The 19,773-nt window shown below is 53.6% G+C and overlaps 6 protein-coding genes across 6 annotated transcripts, besides 2 other annotated features; 1 reads left to right on the top strand and 5 right to left on the bottom strand.

The window, feature by feature from the left end:
• Window positions 1-2,317: 2,317 nt before the first annotated feature.
• CYME_CML209C (glycerol-3-phosphate dehydrogenase) lies at window positions 2,318-4,387 on the bottom strand (the record flags this gene model as incomplete). The annotated part of the gene is made up of 1 exon (XM_005536784.1): window positions 2,318-4,387. The coding sequence occupies one exon, from the start codon at window positions 4,385-4,387 to the stop codon at window positions 2,318-2,320; it is 2,070 nt and encodes a 689-aa protein (XP_005536841.1).
• Window positions 4,388-5,061: 674 nt separating this feature from the next.
• Window positions 5,062-6,888: a sequence feature (repetitive element).
• Window positions 6,889-8,961: 2,073 nt separating this feature from the next.
• CYME_CML207C (retroelement) lies at window positions 8,962-9,669 on the bottom strand (the record flags this gene model as incomplete). Its single annotated transcript, XM_005536783.1, has 1 exon — window positions 8,962-9,669. One exon carries the CDS (start codon window positions 9,667-9,669, stop codon window positions 8,962-8,964), a length of 708 nt encoding a protein of 235 aa, XP_005536840.1.
• Window positions 9,670-10,933: 1,264 nt separating this feature from the next.
• Window positions 10,934-13,518: a sequence feature (pseudo-gene of NAD-specific glutamate dehydrogenase).
• CYME_CML205C (dnaK-type molecular chaperone, mitochondrial precursor) lies at window positions 11,572-13,647 on the bottom strand (the record flags this gene model as incomplete). Its single annotated transcript, XM_005536782.1, has 1 exon — window positions 11,572-13,647. One exon carries the CDS (start codon window positions 13,645-13,647, stop codon window positions 11,572-11,574), a length of 2,076 nt encoding a protein of 691 aa, XP_005536839.1.
• A 1,115-nt stretch (window positions 13,648-14,762) lies between these two features.
• On the bottom strand, window positions 14,763-15,788 carry CYME_CML204C (prephenate dehydratase PDT; the record flags this gene model as incomplete). Its single annotated transcript, XM_005536781.1, has 1 exon — window positions 14,763-15,788. One exon carries the CDS (start codon window positions 15,786-15,788, stop codon window positions 14,763-14,765), a length of 1,026 nt encoding a protein of 341 aa, XP_005536838.1.
• Window positions 15,557-16,735, top strand: CYME_CML203C (hypothetical protein; the record flags this gene model as incomplete). Its single annotated transcript, XM_005536780.1, has 1 exon — window positions 15,557-16,735. One exon carries the CDS (start codon window positions 15,557-15,559, stop codon window positions 16,733-16,735), a length of 1,179 nt encoding a protein of 392 aa, XP_005536837.1.
• Window positions 16,736-18,703: 1,968 nt separating this feature from the next.
• On the bottom strand, window positions 18,704-19,288 carry CYME_CML202C (similar to SR family splicing factor SC35; the record flags this gene model as incomplete). Its single annotated transcript, XM_005536779.1, has 1 exon — window positions 18,704-19,288. One exon carries the CDS (start codon window positions 19,286-19,288, stop codon window positions 18,704-18,706), a length of 585 nt encoding a protein of 194 aa, XP_005536836.1.
• Between the last annotated feature and the right edge of the window lie 485 nt (window positions 19,289-19,773).

The following is a 19,773-nucleotide window of genomic DNA, read 5'->3' as shown; positions in this document are numbered from 1 at the left end:
GCCGGACGTCAGGGAAAAGTCTTCAATGATTCGGCAAAGAGTTTGGTGCTGTTAGATGGAGCTTCTCTAGCAGCGAAAGTGAGGCTGCCAAATGAGTCCACTGCTGCTAGAAAAGTCGATGATGTCGTTAGTCTCTTCGAGTTTGATGGTGCGCACAATAGGTGCCCTGCTCCACGAATATCCTTATACGCTTCGATGGTATCTTCCGAGGGATGTCTCATCGACTGGGACCCATCGACGTCCCTGTACTCTACACAGATCGCAACGCTCCCGTAACGCTGTCGTTCAGCTTTCGGTGGATGGTGGTAGTGAGTGAGCTGGGATTCTTCTAGGCGACTGTATCCCGGTGTTTCCAGGAGCACGCAAACAAGCCTTTGAGAAACAGAGACGCCCGTGGCGACTACGATCGGCACTTTTACGTTCCCTAAAGTGATCAACGGGTCGTTTCCTAGCATTGATCGCAAGCACGCCGTGGGCATATTGGTTCTTGTCCCAGAGCGCATGCACTTCTTTCGTTCAGTGTTCCTCAACCATCAGAGTACTGTAGTATCACTGATCTTAAAGAGGAATCCAGTGCTCCGTGTACTGGTCAGCATAGAATACATATCCTATACTGAATTCGTCTGCGATCTATAGGGTGCATTGCATCTTGACGTCGATCTCGTGCTATCCACTACCAAATAGCATTCTATTCCATTCAGCGTGCGCGGACCAAAACTGAGTTAAAAGACTAGAAGAGTTGTCTATTTCGTCCCAAAAGATAAAGGAGAAGAGCTTCTGAACCCGGTATTCCGCGAAGGCGCATGCGCGGATGCGATGGTGCGAACAGACATATCGTTTGCTCTGAAATACGCAAGAAAAGAATACATATTGTACCAGTTACCTCCAAAGGGCCCCGCGCACAAACGAACTGCACTCGTTGTGCACACTTGCGGTCTTTCATCTGAATTGTGTTCCATCCCTCAGATGCGCGTCACCAAGTTCTTTGTCGCGGTTTATAACAGATGCTCTCGAAGTGCGTTCATTTAAAAAGAATAAATAATCTAAGTGAAAGTTACAAATATAAAAGTCAAAGATCATGGAGGCCCGGTGGCGCCGGGTTCGATTAAAAAACCGAAAAATCCTCTACTCGCCGACCATAGAGCCAAGGAGAGCAAGTGACAAACAAGAAGAAGAACAGTGGAGGTACAGGAGACTGTAGTGGCACAGAGGGCACATGTCCTCGCAACCCTTGCAATAGTGAGTTCAACTAACAGAACTGCACGCAAGGACTTCGTGAACGTAGAGCAGTCAACGCCGCAATCGGTATCAGAGGATGTGTGATTCTGTAGACGAGACCCAAGGAGCTGGGTCCATCCAACTCCATGGTGTAGCCTCTCAGGCGCGAAGTGTGTCTGCATAGACTGAAGCGGATAACAGGAGACCGGTCGCAAAAGGCCGGGGGGCGTCTAGGGGCGGGTCTACACATATATAGACATACTCCACGATCGTAAAACGTTTGTCGCGTTACTGATCGCATCTGCCTTTGACAAGGCGCAGCGCGTGACGACGCTCTCGTGAACATCGCGCTTCCCATGCGCGTCCATTTCATGCAGTTTCGTTACTGCACTGCGACTGGCATGTTCAAGCGAAAGATGCGCCTGGGAATGCGCTCGATCCCGAGAAGAAATGATGGCGAACAAGTGCGCAGCGCAGCGGTGATGCATCGATGCACAGGATTCTGGGAGCAGGGTCAACTGTCGTGCTCGTGTGTTCAGCCGTCGGCTCAGCCTGGTGCCGAAAACCACGATAGCAACTCAGGGAAATGCGCGTTATTGTCTATTACTCGTTTCTTGGCACTGAGAAACAGGAAAAGCAGTGTCAATGTCCGGTACAGCCAGCGAGCTACTTTTTCTTAACGTGTCCGCCTTCGGGAGTCTCCCGTCCAGTACAAACTCAGTTTCGAGAGCTGCCAAGAACCCAGGATACTCTAGCGCGGCACCGCGTGCAAGCTAGACCGCAGCTTGTCGATTCCAGGTTCATCCAGCTGCAGCGCGCTCTCGGTGCCACGCATGATCAGCCACTCATGCACGATATGTTTACAGATATCTTGATCGCAGAGCATTCAGCAGCTCATGAGGACGAACGCTCCAAGCCTAAGCACCAGCGACGCTGTTCAACGCATACGAAATCCATCCGTACGCCCGATCGTTTCCAGTTTGGAACCAGGGACTGGGTAAAAGGGCACGCGCTCGCTCCTAGTTACCAAGGTGACTTGCCAGTCTCGTCGATCAAGAAGATGATACTTTTGAAATACATACGCTCTGCGCTCACGTCATTATGCGGCCACTGCTTCAACCTGTTCACCGACCTCACCAGTCGTACGACCGGACTCAAACGTCTCGAGAAACTCCATTGCCTCCTTCATTTCCGTCTGCAAGCGGGTGCGACTCCAGCCGTGGATCTCAGCGAGAATCTCAGCGATGCGGGGAAGCGCCTCTTTCGCCGCCCGGGCGTTCAGAAACGCAAGACGCGAGCGTCTCGCCAAAAAGTCCTGGGCTGTCTCACAGTATTCGTTTTCAGCTGCGTACACGACCTCTGCTTCAATATACGGGTAGCCATGCGCAATGCGTTTGCCGTAACCAGCATCTTCCCTGCTCGCAATATCGCAGATCTTGTAAGCTTGATCTCCGTAGGCTCGAGCAAGATGTTGCGCTATGTCTACGTCCAGCGTCGTGGTCTGGAGTTTGGCACCCTTACTGACAGAGTATTTCACTCTTTCATAGTGCTGCGTGAGAAAAGCGAAATACGACGGGTCATAAGTATGACCTCCGGTGAGGATGACCTTCTCTGTCAAGCACTTGTGCTTCACGCGAGACTCCAACATTGCAACTTTGATAGCAGTATCCACAGTGTCCTGTGCCATTTTTCGGTAAGTCGTCCATTTGCCACCCGCGATGGTCAGCAGACCCGAGCCAGAGACGTGGACTGTGTGCTCACGAAGGATATTCTGTGTGTCCTTCGCTTTGGGGTCTATTGCAAGCGGTCGAATACCACTCCATGCGCTCTGAACATCCTTTCGACGCACTTCCACGTTCAGATAATCACGAAGCGCGTCTAAGATAAACTCAATCTCCGCCTCATGCGGACGTGGCATGTCCGTAATCTCCGTGCTTGAATCCGTGGTGCCGGCAATTGTCGATCCCAACCATGGCAACATGAAGACAACCCGACCGTCGCGCGTTTTTGGTACAATCAAACCCATGCCTTCCGGAGAATAGTAACTGGGCAGAGTAACGTGCACCCCAGATGACGGAACTATCATGCGTTGGGGACCGAGCGCCTCAGGTCCCTCGTCCATCGCTCGTATCCGATCCGCAAACGGGCCGGTTGCGTTCACAATCACTCGCGCGTAGACCGGAAATTCTTCTCCGGTGAAACGATCACGAACTGTTGCGCCAATGACCTTTCCAGTTGAGGCATCCTTGATCAAGCCCGAAACTTCAGTGTGATTTGCAATCACTGCCCCGTGTAGCGCCGCCGTCACTGCAAGCGTCACATTGAATCGCGCGTCATCCATCTGGCCATCGTAGTACACAATACTGCCTTTGAGGGTGGCGCCGTCCCGGCCACGGCGCGCTGAAAGGGTCGGAAACTGACGCCGCGCTTCCGCCGCCGAGAGGAACTTGCTCATATAGAGCGCGCCATTGCCTGCGATGGCCAGAAAGTCGTAGGCCTTGAGCCCAGCCCAATAGAATGGGATCTCCCACCATTTGTAACACGGCAGGATCGTCGGCAGCGGTTGTGTCAAGTGAGGCGCTTGACGGAGCATGATCGCTCGCTCATGCAAAGCTTCGAAGACGAGCTTTAGTTGCGCAGGGTCAGCACGAAAGAACGCCTTTTCCAAGTACCGGACACCACCATGAATGAGTTTCGTCGAACGAGACGACGTGCCAGACGCGAAATCGTTCCGCTCTACTAGAGCAACTCGGAGTCCACGGAGCGTTGCGTCGAGTGCAACGCCGGAGCCGGTCGCGCCGCCACCAACGACGAGAATATCGAAGAGGCCGTCTTCCGGCAAAGCGCTCGGTACCACTGCACTCATAGCCTCTTTTGATGAGCCGTCGCCTCCAGCTTCGGCTTTCCGTTTTTGGACAGATTCATAACGCATGCCGCTCTCTTTTAACACTCGCAGCTGCGCGTGACGACGCGGTGGCGTCTCGAGCACCGGCAACGGCCCGTGGTCCACAGACGCCACGCTAGCCGAGTGCGCTCTCGCAACCAAAGGGGTGTACCATCGCGAGTCATACCCGCCAAGCAACAGCACCGTTGCAGACGAAACAAAAGCCGCAGCGGAACACAGCGCTATTTTCGAAAACGAACGCCTCATACGAACGCAGGGCATCATCAACGCCGTTCGAAAGTCGAAAGACGCCAACGGCGTGCAGTAGTAGCGGCCGGCGCCATAGACAAATCGTCGCCAACTGACGTGCAGACGCCTCCTCGTTTTTCTCGACCGGCCACACACCACTTCTTCAAACTTTTTCGCATATAGTTCCACTTTGAGAGGTTGTCCAATAAAGTTCTCTCTTGTCCACTCTGGAGGTCTATTCTCCAGCACCGCACATTTCCTTATATTGATAGCGGCATTAAAATCTCGGTTCACAAACTCCATACGTTTCTTACCATCACTGGTTCTACTTATTAATGCAAGTAGTCCACGAACTTTCGACATCCTTTCCATTTTGCTCTACCGTCAGCGGTCCATACTTTTTTATATCCTCAAGGCTCCGCGGGCACTTTTCTAACTCCACGCTCTGAAGTGTACACCCCAAGTCGTGGTGTGTATACGATGTTCGGAACTCATCTACAGGTATTGTAACAAAACGCCTTGCGCACTCCTTGTACACCCTCGTCGTTGGAGCTGGCGTAGTTCCTTTTTGGGTCTTCCATTGCCCTGCCCCGTACGCTACTACGAGCCTCTGACTTTCATCATCCTTCAGGGCACTCAATTGATTGAAAAAATTCGCGAACGCCCGCTGCTTCCCAAAATACAAATTCATACGCAAACGAGCCCACCGGGGGCTTGGTATACTCCTCCCCCAGTGCATCCCAATGGGCAACGCGAACTTTCATGAACTCCCGAAAAGCTTTAAAGTCCGCTCCTCGACTCGTCACCTCGCTCAAAGCTTCCAGGTGATCTTTCATTCCTGAATTCCATTTGACGATTTTCTTCCTCGCATTCATTATACAGGATTCTCGATAGTATCTTGCTCTCGAGAACCTCAACAGACGCATGTCTTTCTGACGCAAGTTACCGTCAGCACCATCTTCCGCACGCTTGGGTACAGCGACGGCTATAATATTCGTATTCCCAGGGTCCGCGCCAACGACAAAGTCGTTACCCTGCACTTTCTGTGTCACAGGACCTGCCTTCTTGGTTTCTTCATGCTTCTCCGCGTTAACGACAAGGTCGTTATCCTCTACTTCCTGCGTCGCAGAATCCTCCTCTTTGTTTTCCTCATGCTCCGCCGCATCAACGATAAGGTCGTTATCCTCCACATTCTGCATCGCAGGTTCCGCCTCCTTCTCATCTTCATACTTCGTGACGTCAACGACAAGGTCCTTCTCATGCACTTCCTGCATCGCAAGACCCGCTTCCTTCTGATCCTCATCCTTCGCCGCGTCAACGACAAGGACATTATCCTCCACCTCCTGTGTCGCAGGACCAGCCTCCTCCTTTTCTCCATCCTTCGTAACGGGCGGTGCTGGACGATCTGTCTTCAAGCGCCGATAGTGTACACACAAGGCTACTCCATCTGTTTCGATCAACCCTGTAAATACCCTTTGTTTGCTTACTTAGAGGCGTTTGAAATCGAAGATATTCTTCCAGTGCGTCTCCCGGTTTTCACCGGAGAATTCCTCCCTGCTGACACTGAACTCCGGACTGATCTCCTTCATGATGCCATGAAGGACTGCGGAGTCGATAGTCACAAAATGTGACTTGATCTTGCACATTGGAACGCCGTTGAAGCGCTTCCCCATTAGGAAAGCCTTCCGTCTCTCCCACTCTTCATTTGTCTCTTCACTCAGCTTCATCTCCGCTTAGCGTTCGAGTTAACGATCCAGAAACACGAAATACCGCAGGACGAGGCGATAGTATCTTTCCTTATCTTTTTTCAACTCTGATATCTTGTCTGTTGGATTCGCCAGCCCCAGTAGCGCACGATGCTCTTGTAAAACCGCGCGGATCGCAGAAGCTTCTTTCGCGCTCACTCTCGGCGCCTTCCTGTCGACAAATTCGATCTCATCTTCATACTTTCGATCGTTCGTGATGCCATTGATAATCGCCCATTTTCCATTGCAAGAGATGCCTGGGTAGAGTGCAAACACGACGCGTTTCATGAAACGTTCGAGGTTCTCTGTCAAATGGTTCTTCAGGTTCGTAATGTACTTCATTGCCCCATATGTGTACATATCCGAGTCACCCTTGTACCGAGTGCCCTCGAAGCGGAATTCCGCGAAGTTTTCGTGGAGGGCATGCACTAGCTCATTTTCCTTCCGTGCTTCCTCTGTACCAAGCATCACATGACGAATAAAGGTCTTGTCGAAAAACTCGTCCGGAATCTCGACCGTTCCGATGTGCGTCACGTCTTCATACATCTCCCTCGTCACATGCATCAGTCCTGACGACGCCTTGACAATACTCTTGGAGTACGAATCGAGACGTTTTTTGATAGCGTCTCGCAACTTTTCCCTGTACGGATCCTTGATATGTTCAAGAAGACCGGCTTTCACCACCATCTCGTCGTACAGTTGTCTTTCTTGCCGCCTTCGACGTAGAGCCTCCCCTTTCAGTCCTCCTTCTCTTCATTTTCTTCTGGACTCGGCAGTGTTTTTGTTTTTTTCTAGCAGCCTGCGGCCCTGGACCTCCAGGATCGTCGACTTGCTTTTTCATAGGTTTCCTTTTTTTTAGTTTTTTGAAAAAGAACGCTCTTTGAACCCTTATATAATATACTGCGAACAAACACTTGACTAGACTTGTTTGAGGGTTGAAACACAAATGAATTGAAAAACTGTATTTTGCTACGACTTTAACGCAAATAAAATTTTGTACAGTAGAGCAGTACGCTCCTGATCAGGATCGCGTTTCCCTTCAATGGCGACATGCACGTCGTGTCAGGTGACCGCCTGATCTCCCAGGTGCGCTTAACGAGTGCGATTTTTAGAATGAACAAAACGTTTCCTTGTGCCAGCGTTCTCCGATTGTGCGCATTTTTCTTTTCTTTCTCTCTTTTTGTGTTTTTTCAGTGCGCGGTGAGGTATCCATCAACCCCTTACACTCAAGTTACATTACCTGTACTTCGTTTTGGATATTCTGGTCGTTTCATACGTCCTATCGTGTGCCGAGCCTGCCGAAAGCGACAGCAATGGCGCCTAAAGCGCCGGTGCGGTCGCTGCACGGAGACAGAACGGCTTTTCCATACCACAGAGGGCGTCGGCTCGAGGCATGGTTCACCCGACGTAGAATCCGGTCTCATCGTCAGTTTGTGCTTGGATAGTCTGCGGATGCAGGCTTGTCTTCGCCGCACGACACGCTGGAGAAACTTGACTGTTAGAATGAATCCTGGGAGCCGCCTCTCTCCTTCGTGATCATGCATGGAATGCGTTGTTGTCGGTTGGCAATGCGGGTTTCTGCTTGACACCCACCAGTAGGTAGGCGCAGAGAGCACTGGGCCCGTGTGCGCATCCGATTCGCTGGACCTTCCGCCTAGAAGGTAGAGTGTGAGTTTGTTCGCAACTAATGAGCGCTGAGGCTCCGTTAACAGACCATCAGTTGCCAGTGCTACACTCAAAGTGAGTGTCCGGCCTTTGAATATCACGGTGACGTCCAGCTCCTGTTTCCAGCGCGGGCACTGTAAGCCTAAATATGTCATCGTCTCGGGGATCTCGTCTCCACAGCAGGGACAGTGTGATTCCCAGTGCGATTCCGGTGTTCCTATACGGCTTAGAGCCGGTGCCAGCCAGAAGCCACCAACGCGGATTTTGGCGAGCCACTGGCTGCCGCGAGCAAGTCCCGGGAACCCCAGCGCCTCCCACCAGTACTTGCATGTGTATGCTAGGTTGTAGTTCCAGTATAGAGTCAAGCCGGCGTCACTCGCGCGACTGACTGCATGTCTACATTCCCGTACTGTTGTTTGGACCGTTCGCTTCAGGAGACGGGAGAATTCTATATTTCTGGGGAACGATTGGAGCGTGTTGTCTCCTAAGAGGCGCTTCAGCCAAATCTGCGTTGATTTCATCCAAGTGTTTTTGCGGTGCGTTGGGGTCTGCATGAAACTCCGACTGAACCAGGTGTACATGGTGGGCCCTTTTGGCCCATATGCGTGCCCGGCAGCCTGCCGCTATCGCTTCTATCGAGGCTATTTGGAGTTCAAGTCCGAGTGCCAGCGGGTTGGTTGCTCTGCTCTGCATTGAGCATCCAACTACAACGAGTCGCATTGCCCTGTTGGCGGCTGTCTGCAGACGCGAGGCATTTGGGTGCTTCATGCCGCACCATTCAGCACCCCAGGTCGCAGGCTGGATGATACACATCCTTAGTGCCCTGGTACGGATTGCTAAGGGGATAGGTCGGATAGGACTGGGCGTGCGATCGCTGTACGTCTATGCATCTTGGCGATCATCTCGTCAACGTGTGCCTTTTCGTCGAGCGTCGGCGTGAGACAGACCCCCAGGTAGCGATATTTTTCCCCGATCGGAATTTCCTGATTCTGCAACCGCCACGAGCGATTGCGAATGCTCTGCGAGTCTCCATGGATGACCATGACGCCGCACTTCGATGCTCCTATGCTCATCTCCCAGCGATCGGCCCAGGCGCTGACTTGTTCCATGCTAGCCGCAAGCGTTCCCGGGGCGGGTGCCAACAGCACGACATCGTCCGCAAATAGACGGCCTGCGAGGCGGTTCCTATGTGAGGGCTCCTCATCGGGCATCTCCACAGTCTATCCACGGCACCTCAAGCCCGTATTGTCTGCAGATGTTCAGCAGATCGTTGATGAAGATTTTGAAAAGGAGCGGGGATGTGGGGTCGCCCCGTCGCAGTCCACGGTGGATTCTTATGGAAGGGGTTCTTGAGCAGTCGCCCAGTTGGATGCGCATCCACGAGTCTGCATAGAGCGCACGGAAGAACGCTAAGCACTTTCCGGAGACTCCGGCTCGTTGCATCTTCAGAAATAGAGCCTCATGCGGGACCGGGTCCAAGGCCTTTTGGAAGTCGATGAAGCATACGTAAGCTGGTTGTTGGTCGCTAATGAAGCGACGTTGCGCCACTTCAATGAGGGTCAGGGCATGGCTCATGCACTCCTCGCGGCTCCGGAATCCAGCCTGTTCTGGGGCGAAGAACTTGCGTTCCTCGAGGCGCCTCTGGATCCGGTTCGTGAGCATGGCGCAAAGTAGCTTCATGATTGACGGGATGAGGCGCATAGTCCGGTAGATGTTCATGTCTGTGTATGTGTGGGAGTCCTTTTTGAGGATCGGTACGACCTCGGCAGTCCTCCATACATCCGGGATGTACGCCTCTTCAAACATGCGTTGAATGAGCTCCAAAAGGCGTTTGCCTAAGCTTGTGTCAAGTTCATCTGGTATCGATGGTGTCCCTGTTGTCCCGTCTTCTGGGGTCACCAGTATCATCCACTCCGCAGAGATACCGTCGATGCCAGGTGTTTTGCGGTTGCTTGAGCATAGCAGGGTCCGAACAGATTCAGGCCAGAAGATTGGGTCGTTCCATTCCGGTACCGGTTCGAGGCGCTGTAGTTTGGCAGCACATTGGTGCCAATAGATTCTGTCTTGGCAGTGCCCAGTTGCGTCTTCATGTAATTCTGTGCCGTGGTCCGTCCAGGCCTCATTCACTGAGGCACTCTCCGTCCTCAGCGCTTTCTTATAAACGATTGGTGTGAGCCCCAAGCACTTTTTGGTGGGTCCAGTCTCGATCGAATGTAGCGCCAGGTCTCATCTTCGTTGGTGCTCTCCAACATAGATTTCGCCAGGGAGGCGATTCTGCGGTTTCGATCCTCTCGTTTGTCTTCTCTGGAAAGTTTCTTCTTTCTTTTGATAGCTTCTTCATGTTGCGCCTGTGGCACCGGTAGCGCTGCCTTCGCTTCCTTGTCTCCGGCGTTGGCGCGTATGGCGGTGCGGTTGACGATTTTATAGAGTCGGTGGCATTCATCAATCCGAGTTTTGGTACGTCGTTTCAGGTACTGAGGTTTGCAACTGTTACGTTCTGGTGCAAGCAGTCCCAGCTCTCTGGCAATCTTCTGATTCCCATCTACATACTCGCGTGCCAATTGGTCTAAAGATTTGTATGCACGGCTTTTCGCATCTTCAGCGCTGTGAGTAGGTGACTTGGTTTGGCGGCAGCTTTCTTGAGTTCCTGCTGGGGTGCTCTTTCGGGGAACAAGTTGTGATGGGCTCGTTCGGGAGTTCTTTTTTCTATTCATCTATTTTTTCTCGTTGGCCTTCTTCTTCTTCGGGCTCTTTCCTGAGCTGCTTTCTCTGGTTATTTTGCATCTAGGTGGATCATGAGGCCTTTGTGCCTCCCTCTCCGTATCTGGTTGGGTCTCTTTTCCTATTGTAGAGTCCTCTATTGGTGTTGCTTCTTCGTTAATGTACCGTTAATTCGTTATCTTTTCTCGGAAGGCCGCAAGTGACTTGTTGGTTAGTCTCCGGGCTTGGTGCAATGATGGATACAAGACCTGCGGAGCTGACCAGAGAGAATTTTGTCGGACAATCACTCAAAGTGGAACTATATGAGAAAAAGTTGGAGGCAGTAGTAGGTGGCCGGTCGAGAAAGACGAGGAGGCGTCTGCACCTAAGCTGGAGACGTATTGTCCAGGGCGCGGTTGCCGCCACTACTCTACACCGCTGGCGTCGTTCGCTTTCTGAAAGGCGTTTGCTGGTGCGCGCATCGTTCCTCTGCACTGCATCCGTGTGCAACGGGATCCGGATGACGACTACTGTCTGCGGAGACGTTGTGATGTGCATGGCGGTGTGTTGCAGTCGCTAAAAGTATGGCACTGTTCAGGAGCGGGAACGCGGGCGAAATTTTGGGAGCCGGCGCTATTATAGCTCCGAAGCAAGTGATTTTCGCAGATCTGGACACTCTGGTTAGGATCATCGAGCCAATACGCTACAGGAGAACGAACAAAGCATAGGACGATCGCAACAAGTGCTGTGCGTGGCCACTGCACTGTCTGGAGAGTGGGCGGTCGCAGAGGCGGCTGCCTAGCATGGCACCGCACGCCGCGGGACGTGGCGGTGCTCTTGGCACAGCGTCGTTGTGCTCGCCAGCAGTGGCACTGCGCGTCGTGTCTCGAGTTCAATAACGCTCCTGTTTATGTTTCAAGTCTTGAGGACCGCTTACGCTCGAAACTAGTCGAAAAGAACCGAGCGTGCACTGCGGTATCGCCGCAACGTCGTGCAAATGGACTGCCTCCAGGCTCTGGGCCAGGAACGCCGCCGCATGCCGAACAGTAGCGCTGTACCCAGTGCTGAGATCTGGGATAAAATGAACGTACACGCGTTTGCCGCACGGTTTTACGAACCTCCCTTGCCTTGCTGCTTCTTCTCGTCACTGTCCTGGTTCACATCCTTGAATTCTGCCTCGGGGGTCTCGCTTTGAGACTGTTGCGCCTGCTGAGTAGATTGCGAGGCCTGCGAGGCTCGGTAGATTGCCTCGCCGATGCGCATGGCCGCTTGCTGCAATACCTTCGTCTTTTCGCGTATCGTATCTGCAGCGGTAGCGTCTTTCTCGAGGACTGCACGCAGGTCTTGTGCAGCCTTTTCGACGGTCTCCACGTCAGTAGCACTGAGTTTGGCCCGGTGCTCGCTCAGCGTTCGTTCTGTAGTGTACAAAAGTGAATCTGCCTCGTTCTTCGCCTCCACAGCTGCTTGGCGCCGCCGATCCTCTTCAGCGTGCATTTCAGCGTCCTTAATCATCTTCTCAATCTCTTCATTCGACAAGCCGCCGGAGCTCGTGATTACCACCTCATTCCGTTTTCCAGTACCCTTATCAACAGCGCTGACATGGAGGATACCATTCGCATCGATATCGAAAATCACTTCAATCTGGGGAACACCACGCGGCGCCGGGGGAATGCCGACCAAATCGAACTGTCCCAGGAGTTTGTTCTCGGCGGCCATAGGTCGCTCGCCCTGGAGAACCTTGATACCAACCTGAGTCTGGTTATCAGCTGCGGTGCTGAACACTTGACTTTTCTTCGTTGGAATCGTCGAGTTTCTCGGAATCAGCTTCGTGAAAACCCCACCAAGAGTCTCGATGCCCAGCGAGAGTGGAGTTACATCCAAGAGCAAGATATCTTTGACGTCACCGCGCAGAACGCCTCCCTGGATTGCCGCACCCATCGCCACGACCTCGTCGGGATTGACGCTCTTGTTCGGAGCTCTACCGAAAAAGTCTTGAACCAGCCGTTGCACAGCAGGCACGCGAGTCATACCGCCAACGAGTAGCACATCAGAAATATCTTTCGCAGACATTCCCGCATCTTTCAGGCAGAGCTTCATGGGCTCCAGTGTGCGCTGCACAAGATGGTCCACTAAAGACTCAAACTTCGCTCTGGTGAGCTTCATGTTCATATGTTTCGGTCCACTGGCGTCCGCTGTTATGAAAGGCAAGTTGATCTCAGTCTGCATGGTACTGCTCAACTCGACCTTGGCCTTCTCCGCCGCTTCGCGCAAGCGTTGCAGGGCCAGCCGGTCTCGCGACAAATCGATGCCCTGATCCTTCTTGAACTCGCTCACCAGATGGTTCAGCAGCACGTTATCAAAATCCTCGCCACCGAGGTGCGTATCACCGTTCGTCGCTTTCACCTCAAAGACACCGCCCGAGATTTCTAGGATCGATACATCAAATGTGCCACCACCGAGGTCGTACACTGCTACAACTCTGCCTTCATCCGCTTTGTCCAAACCGTACGCCAACGCCGCCGCTGTTGGTTCGTTTATAATGCGCAAAACATTGAGCCCTGCAATACGACCAGCATCCTTCGTCGCTTGCCGTTGTGCGTCATTGAAGTAGGCTGGCACAGTGATCACTGCATTATTCACTGTGCGGCCCAGGAAGGACTCCGCTGTTTCCTTCATTTTTTGCAGTACGAATGCACCGATCTGTGCTGGCGAATACCGATTGCCTTGGGCCTCCACCCAGGCGTCCCCGTTGTCGGCACGAACGATTTTATAGGGCATGATTTTCACATCGCGTTGAACCTCCGGGTCTTCGTAGCGCCGGCCGATCAAACGCTTGGCGGCAAATATCGTATTCTCTGGGTTCGTTACTGCCTGGCGTTTCGCTGCAATGCCTACGAGCCTCTCACCGCTGGACGTGAACGCCACCACCGATGGTGTCGTGCGCTGTCCTTCGGCATTCTCGATGACTCGTGGCGCCTTACCCTCCATGATCGCAACGCACGAGTTGGTTGTGCCGAGGTCGATTCCAACGACATCGCCTTGTACAGCGCCTGTTGAGCGAAGGCGTCGCTGCGGAAGGAGCGACGGCTGACGGAGTTCCACCACCGGTTCGGGAACCTTCAGCGTAGCCAACGCCGGCGCCCTGTGCAGGGCACGAGCGCCTGCACGTAGCAGGAAACGCAACATACGCAGTGTTCACGCGTAAAGCACAACGTCAGAATTGACTTTGCTTCTGCTCCGGACGCCGCCGACAAACCCGGGTACCACCCCAAGGATTTTGATCGACGCCGCCGCCGCCGCGGTGTCCGCTTCCCAGCAAAGCGGACAGAGAGTCCATGGAAGCCGCCGCCCCAGCGTCCAGCGACTGGCGTGAAGCGTCGCGGCGGTGCGCAGCGGTACGCGATTCTCGGAAGGCGTCGAATGTGCGTGTCGTGCGTCGACTGAACCCGGCACCCGAGGTGGCGCGAATACGGCGTCCCAACAGGTATTGCAGTTTCTCCACAGCGCGTTCTACGTTCAACTAGCACCAGATGAGTCTCCTTTTGATAGGCTGAGGCTTCCTTTGTCCGATAACCCAACAGGTGCAGCGTCTATCGCGGGCATTGCATGAATTCAGTGCAGTTTCACAGCAACGTGGCCTTGCTTGCGGCGCCTAGAGGTCGCACGAAAGCTGGATGCGTGCTGCTTGTCGAGGTGCTCCAATCGACAGCACGCAATGTGCTTGTGGCATGCTTTACGTCGGAGGCTATGGAGGACCTTGGATGGCTTTTCAGGTTCGAGACTTGCGATGGGCTTTCTGTGATATGCTTTTACGCAAAATGTATCGGTGGCCGTAGACGAATTTCTCCGCCGAAAAGGCATCTACATGAGCATGGACGCGTTGGTGTTGCTGTTGTTGTGAGCGCGACACAGTGCTTATATACGGCCGCGCTGTCGGCAACAACGTAAGAGGTCGCGCTGGACGCTGAGAATCGCCATGGATTCTGTGCCAAGGGCCCGCGTATTAGCGTAAGGACGTCCCTACGTGCAGTGCAACTGGACACGGGCGGTTGGGGCGGAGGGAACCCCTGGTCATCGGGGCCAGCGATCAAACCGAGGAGCAGCGGACGTGGCCGCTCTTGCTCATTCGCGTTTGAGCGATGAAGCGTGTCTGAAGCTGTGCAAGTTTTCGGCCAAGAATCGATATCGCGAACGCTGCACCGGATCAGGACGCTGTAGCGGAGAAGACGCATGGCTTTTGCGTGCATCCGCTGCGTTCCACAAGTTCAATGCGAGTCCTTCGCCGAGAACTAGGCGATGCATTACTCGGCCAAATGACGCCGGTAACTCCCCAGTACCCTGATGAAAGTCGTAATCTCTGCGAGGTGGTTAAGCGCGTTATTCGTTTTGGTATCCGCGAGGCTGGCAGATATGTCCAGGTAAAAAAGGTACTCCCATCGACGCCGATCTGGAACGTTCTCCACGTCGGCGTTGTCCGATACTCCCCTGCTGGCAATGGACGCAAGCGTATCCGACCTACCGTTCGTCGAACTTGCACGGAGCTGCGCGCTCTCCCGGGAACGCAGATGTCGAAGGGACCTCAAATGGCGGGACTCAATTTTGGTAAGATCAATATCTCGGAGAGCAAAGACCGAGAGCGCCTTGAATAGGGCTCCCGGCGTGTTGATCAGCGAGAAGGCGATCGATGTCTTGGCCGGTACCCCAAGCGGTGGCGCTGCGCAAGGCGTTCGCGCCAGAATCAGGAAACGCGTGAAGTTCTCAGGTTCATCCTCTATATCTTCACGCAAGATATTCAGAGCGTAGATTTGCGCGGCACGAGCCCCTGCGATAGCCGCACGATCCCGATAGCCCTTATCGCGCAGGAGACGTGCACTGCCTGCAGTATCCAGCGCTACTTCGCGGGTAAGTCCGTTTTCGGACAGGAACTTTTCACACTGCGCAAGCGCCATCGGATGACTCTGGACAACGCGCACATCTTTCAACTCGACGCCCTCAAGTGCCAGCAAGTAGTGTCGCACGCAAAAGTCGACCTCACCGACAATATGGAGTTGATGCTGGAGCAACAAGTCATAGTTGCGGTGGATCGTTCCGGCCAATGAGTTCTCAATCGGAAGAACAGCTCGATCAGCGCCGTCTTTCTCAACAAGCTCAAAAACCTTTTCGAACGTCTCACAGGGCACCAGCTGGAGATTTTCCCCAAAGTACTCGATTGCAGCTGATTCCGAGTACGCCCCAGGCTCGCCCTGATATGCAACGCGGAGCGGAACCTCTCCAGCGTTCCAGTCCGGTGAAGACACTCCATCCGAGTGAACGACAAGTTCAATCATTAAGTCTTACCGATACGGCAGTTCCAGGCACAGTTTCGCACGCAGGCCAAGAGAAACTGCACCTGGAGGCGTCCAGTGCACAGCGTGCAGCGCCCGGCGGCGCGTGCACGGTGGCGTACGGCGCAGAGCCCGCAGATCGCGCACGCAGCGAATCGTGCGTGCAGCCGTACGGGCAGGCTGCGGGGCGCGCGGCGCTGGAAACGACCGTTGCGAACGCAGCGCTCTGCGTCTCTCGAGGTATTGGTCCGCTCTGTGCTTTCGCGGTGAACGAAGCCATGGACTATTCGAAGAAAGCGTTGGAAATCAAGAATATTGAACGGGAAGTCGAACTTTGTTGTTCAGAGATTCAGAAAGCGGTTGAAGATGCTGTACTACTCGTTAGGAACAGCTTCCACTCGCAGTTGATTCGAATGCCTCGCAAACTGAGAGCGACGCGATTATGTGCTCTTTTCACCGCTGAGGAGCTACAGACGATAGGCTACGTCCTAGAGGGGACCGATCGAGGGAGTACTGTCGAAACTTGTGTTACGCAGCCCACGGCTTCCCAGTCTTCGTCTAGTGGCACGCGGAAACATGCGAAGCAGAGCTCGCGAGCCGCACGTGCGCTGCGTATTGCGGCACCTGGAACAACCTCGCTGAGTAGCCGACGGCGAGCTGTTCAAGCATCCGCAGTCACTGAAGCGACACGTCATACAGACTCTGAGCATGGAGAGTCACAAGGAGCGGCCGTGTCGGCTCCACAGGCACCAGCGGAGCTGGAGACTGCACTGCGCCACATGTTAGAGCAGCTCCTGGCCAAACAGAAGCAAGTCATTGGAGATGGGGCTGACCATGTACCCAACTTGTTGCTGGATATGTTGCGCGAGAAGGTCTTTCGCGATGCTGAGCGAGCAGAACAAGTATCTCCTCGATGGACACCAGATCTGGCCTCGGCACCAGCGCGATAGGCACATAGCTGACTCGCGAGTTTCGTCTCCGGCGTAATTTTTAAGGAAACGGGTATTTACGCCATTGCACTTACATGGATTAGTACATTTACGCGATCGCTCGAGGCCTTTCCTTCACCAATCGTGCATGGGAAGTTGTACCCGCTGCTCTTCCATGTTTTGTAAATACAAAGATCATTGCAGCGGCATATAAAGCGTTGTGGGCTAGGTCGCAAGCTCGGATCGAGTCCTCCAGTTTTCCATCTCTGATCATGAAAATTTCGTTCGGCTCTGCACTCTGACTAGAAATAATGTGGGTAACGTTCTTTCGCCCAGGGCAAATGCGTTATATGATGCATACGGAAGCCTTCTCATGATTTGAGCGACAATGCGGCTAATGTGTTGGTGTTCATCGCTGTCGCACTTACTAGAGCGTGCCCAAATGTACGGGAAGGTGCGCCAAAATGCCACGATGGTAGGGCGATAGAATATTGCAGGTACGGTGGCGAGGCGGAGCGTATGCGCTTCGGCTTCGGTGCGAAACCATGTATCGTGGTTGCAGATGCACCATTGCCCTCGAGGTCGCTCGCCACAAAGCGTGCAATTCCAGGGTTCGCACTGCGAGGTCACACGAGGAAGCAGAATGCTGGGGAAGCCACAATACAGCACGTACCTCCGCAGGTATGTTTTCTTCGTCGATGTCAGCACAGTCGAAGCAGTTATAACAGTGCATTATGCATAGATCTGCAAAGCGCATCAGTTGGAACATTTTTGATGGCGAGCAACGAACGAAGCATGCTCTGCAGAGGAGACAGGTTCTTGAGCCATAAAGGCTCCCTGCCGAGCGGGCACGAAACCAGGGTGCCCGAGAAGTTTCGAGTCACAAGCGTGTGTTGGGATCGCACGAGAGGCGTTCGCGACGCGGGAGCGCTGGCGTTTGCCAGCTCCGTTTCTTCTCTGTAGCCCCGCAGAGCGAATTTCCCTGAGCCAGATTCCGGAGAACGCAAATGTACAATCTTGAAGCAGCGGACACGAACGAATCTCAGGCATCGTCGGAAAAATTCGCTCCATCTGTCATGGAGACCGTTTCTGTGCAGCCCAGATGCACTACCGTGAACCAGCAGACACGTGCAGATTTTGAGCATCATATGCAGGGGTCGCTCGACTGGTCACGGAAACGCGAGGAAGAGGATTCCACTAGGCGGCTAACAGAGAATCGGTGAACGCTTTGCCGAGCTCTATCTATGCGATTTTCGATGCATCGGCGACCTTGTCAGCAGGTCAAAAAGCGAGTGCTGGACGGACGCGTTTAGCATCCCCTTGAGATGGATTCCAAATGTCTTCCCGTTACACTGAACTGTTCAAGTGCAGCAAACGAGCACGCCTCGCATTGAAAAACAGGGGCGCGCACTCTTCAGTGTATCCTCTCTGCACAGTACAAATACCGCTTAAAGGACGGCGCATACTCTAGAACGTGCAAAAGCGCATGAACGAGCTGCAAATGGCAGCAACATTTGCCCTTGACGAAAGCACGATCATGAAATACACCTCCATTAGTTGTTCGCTCGACGTGTTCGTTTCCCTCAAACAGAAACTGCACCTTGATGGAGCAACATGTGCGGTGAGGGTGATGCCCATCATACATGCGCGTGTCCTGGCACTCCTGTAAGCTGTCGCTTGCGATACACCCTGCAAACTCAACAGAATTACCCCAACCCCCCATGAGGAGGTTATCTCCTGCGGCTCGAGTGAAAATTCTCCAAACGTCGACCATTGCTCTTTATGAAACGGCTTCAACATGTATCCACTTGTCTAGTTTTGAAAGTGCATGCAAAACGCCCGAACCATGACGTTTTCACCCATGGTGGCTTTCCTAAACTGCTTGTGACGGATTTTCCTCAGCAAACCCATACGAAGTTTCTAATCATTTTTCTACGAAGCGGTGGCAATATCACCCGCTTGTCCTGGACTGCGCGCGGCATTCGTTGCTTACGTATTCCCGCCTTCAAAACTACGTGACCTCGGTCTACGCCGACGGGTGCTTCTTCCGTCACTTCTCCTGGGGCGTCTACTTTGTCCCCTTCGACCGTCACTGGCCCCAGCGTGTTGTGAGACCGGGCCCTCACCGCGCTCGTACTCGGCTCGTTTCACCGCAATGATGCGCTCACGCATGGTGGATCCGTCTAACGCCGCGATCGCTGCCTCCGCTTGTTCGAGCGTTTGCAACCGAACGAAAGCGAAACCGCGGATCCGCCTAAGCTGTCGATCCCAGGGAATGAATATGTCTATGACATCACCATATGGGCGAAAGAGCTCGAGTAAGTCCTCCTGTCTCGTTCCAAAGGGAATATTTCGCACCATGAGGCCTACGGAGTTTTGCAGCTCACTTTCGCTCGGTCTATTCGGGAACGGCCTACTTGATTTGGGTTTCGCGGCGCCCTGCTCTGTCGTTTCTCCTATTAAGGTCGCTCCGCTCGGGGAATCCTTTGCAGTGTGGCTGAGGGAGTCTCCCCCGTGGGCACCGTCGCCTGTCGAGCTCGGTGGAGCTGACGAAAGTGCCTCGTTACCACTCATAGCCGTAAACTCGCGAACAAAAGTCGATGATTTTGAAGGCTTACGGCCCTAGTTCCACGCTGAGAAACGCGAAAACCCCAACAACACCGAACGGGCTGCCCAAGCCAATAGAACTCCTCCGAGTGCGTTCGCGGCGCGACGAACTCTAGTGCAAGCGGCCAGCACTACTCTTTAGTCGACTGTTGACACCTCTACGTGCCAAGGCTGCTAGTGCAAAGAGGGTGAATCTTTCAAGAGAGTCGCCCAAACTCGCTGGAGCCGCGCGTCAAACTGCCAAAGAAAAGTGTATATTGCTTTTCGCGCTCGTGCGCTTGCACTCTGAATTCTGAACCTGGGTTGGCACCGAGGCCGCCGCGCGTCTCGCCGGGCATTCAATCGCGTCTCGGCAGCAGCGAGCGTGCGGCTCAGGCATGCGCGATTTCTACCCTCGAGCTCCCGGCAGAGGCATTTTGCGGCCATAACCGATTTCCTGCCGCCGCGCAAAC

Source organism: Cyanidioschyzon merolae, chromosome 12, assembly GCF_000091205.1.
Source record: "Cyanidioschyzon merolae strain 10D DNA, chromosome 12, complete genome".
Classification (NCBI taxonomy): domain Eukaryota; phylum Rhodophyta; class Bangiophyceae; order Cyanidiales; family Cyanidiaceae; genus Cyanidioschyzon; species Cyanidioschyzon merolae.
The sequence above is the reverse complement of the archived record's forward strand: the minus strand, read 5'-3'. Positions and strand labels throughout refer to the sequence as shown.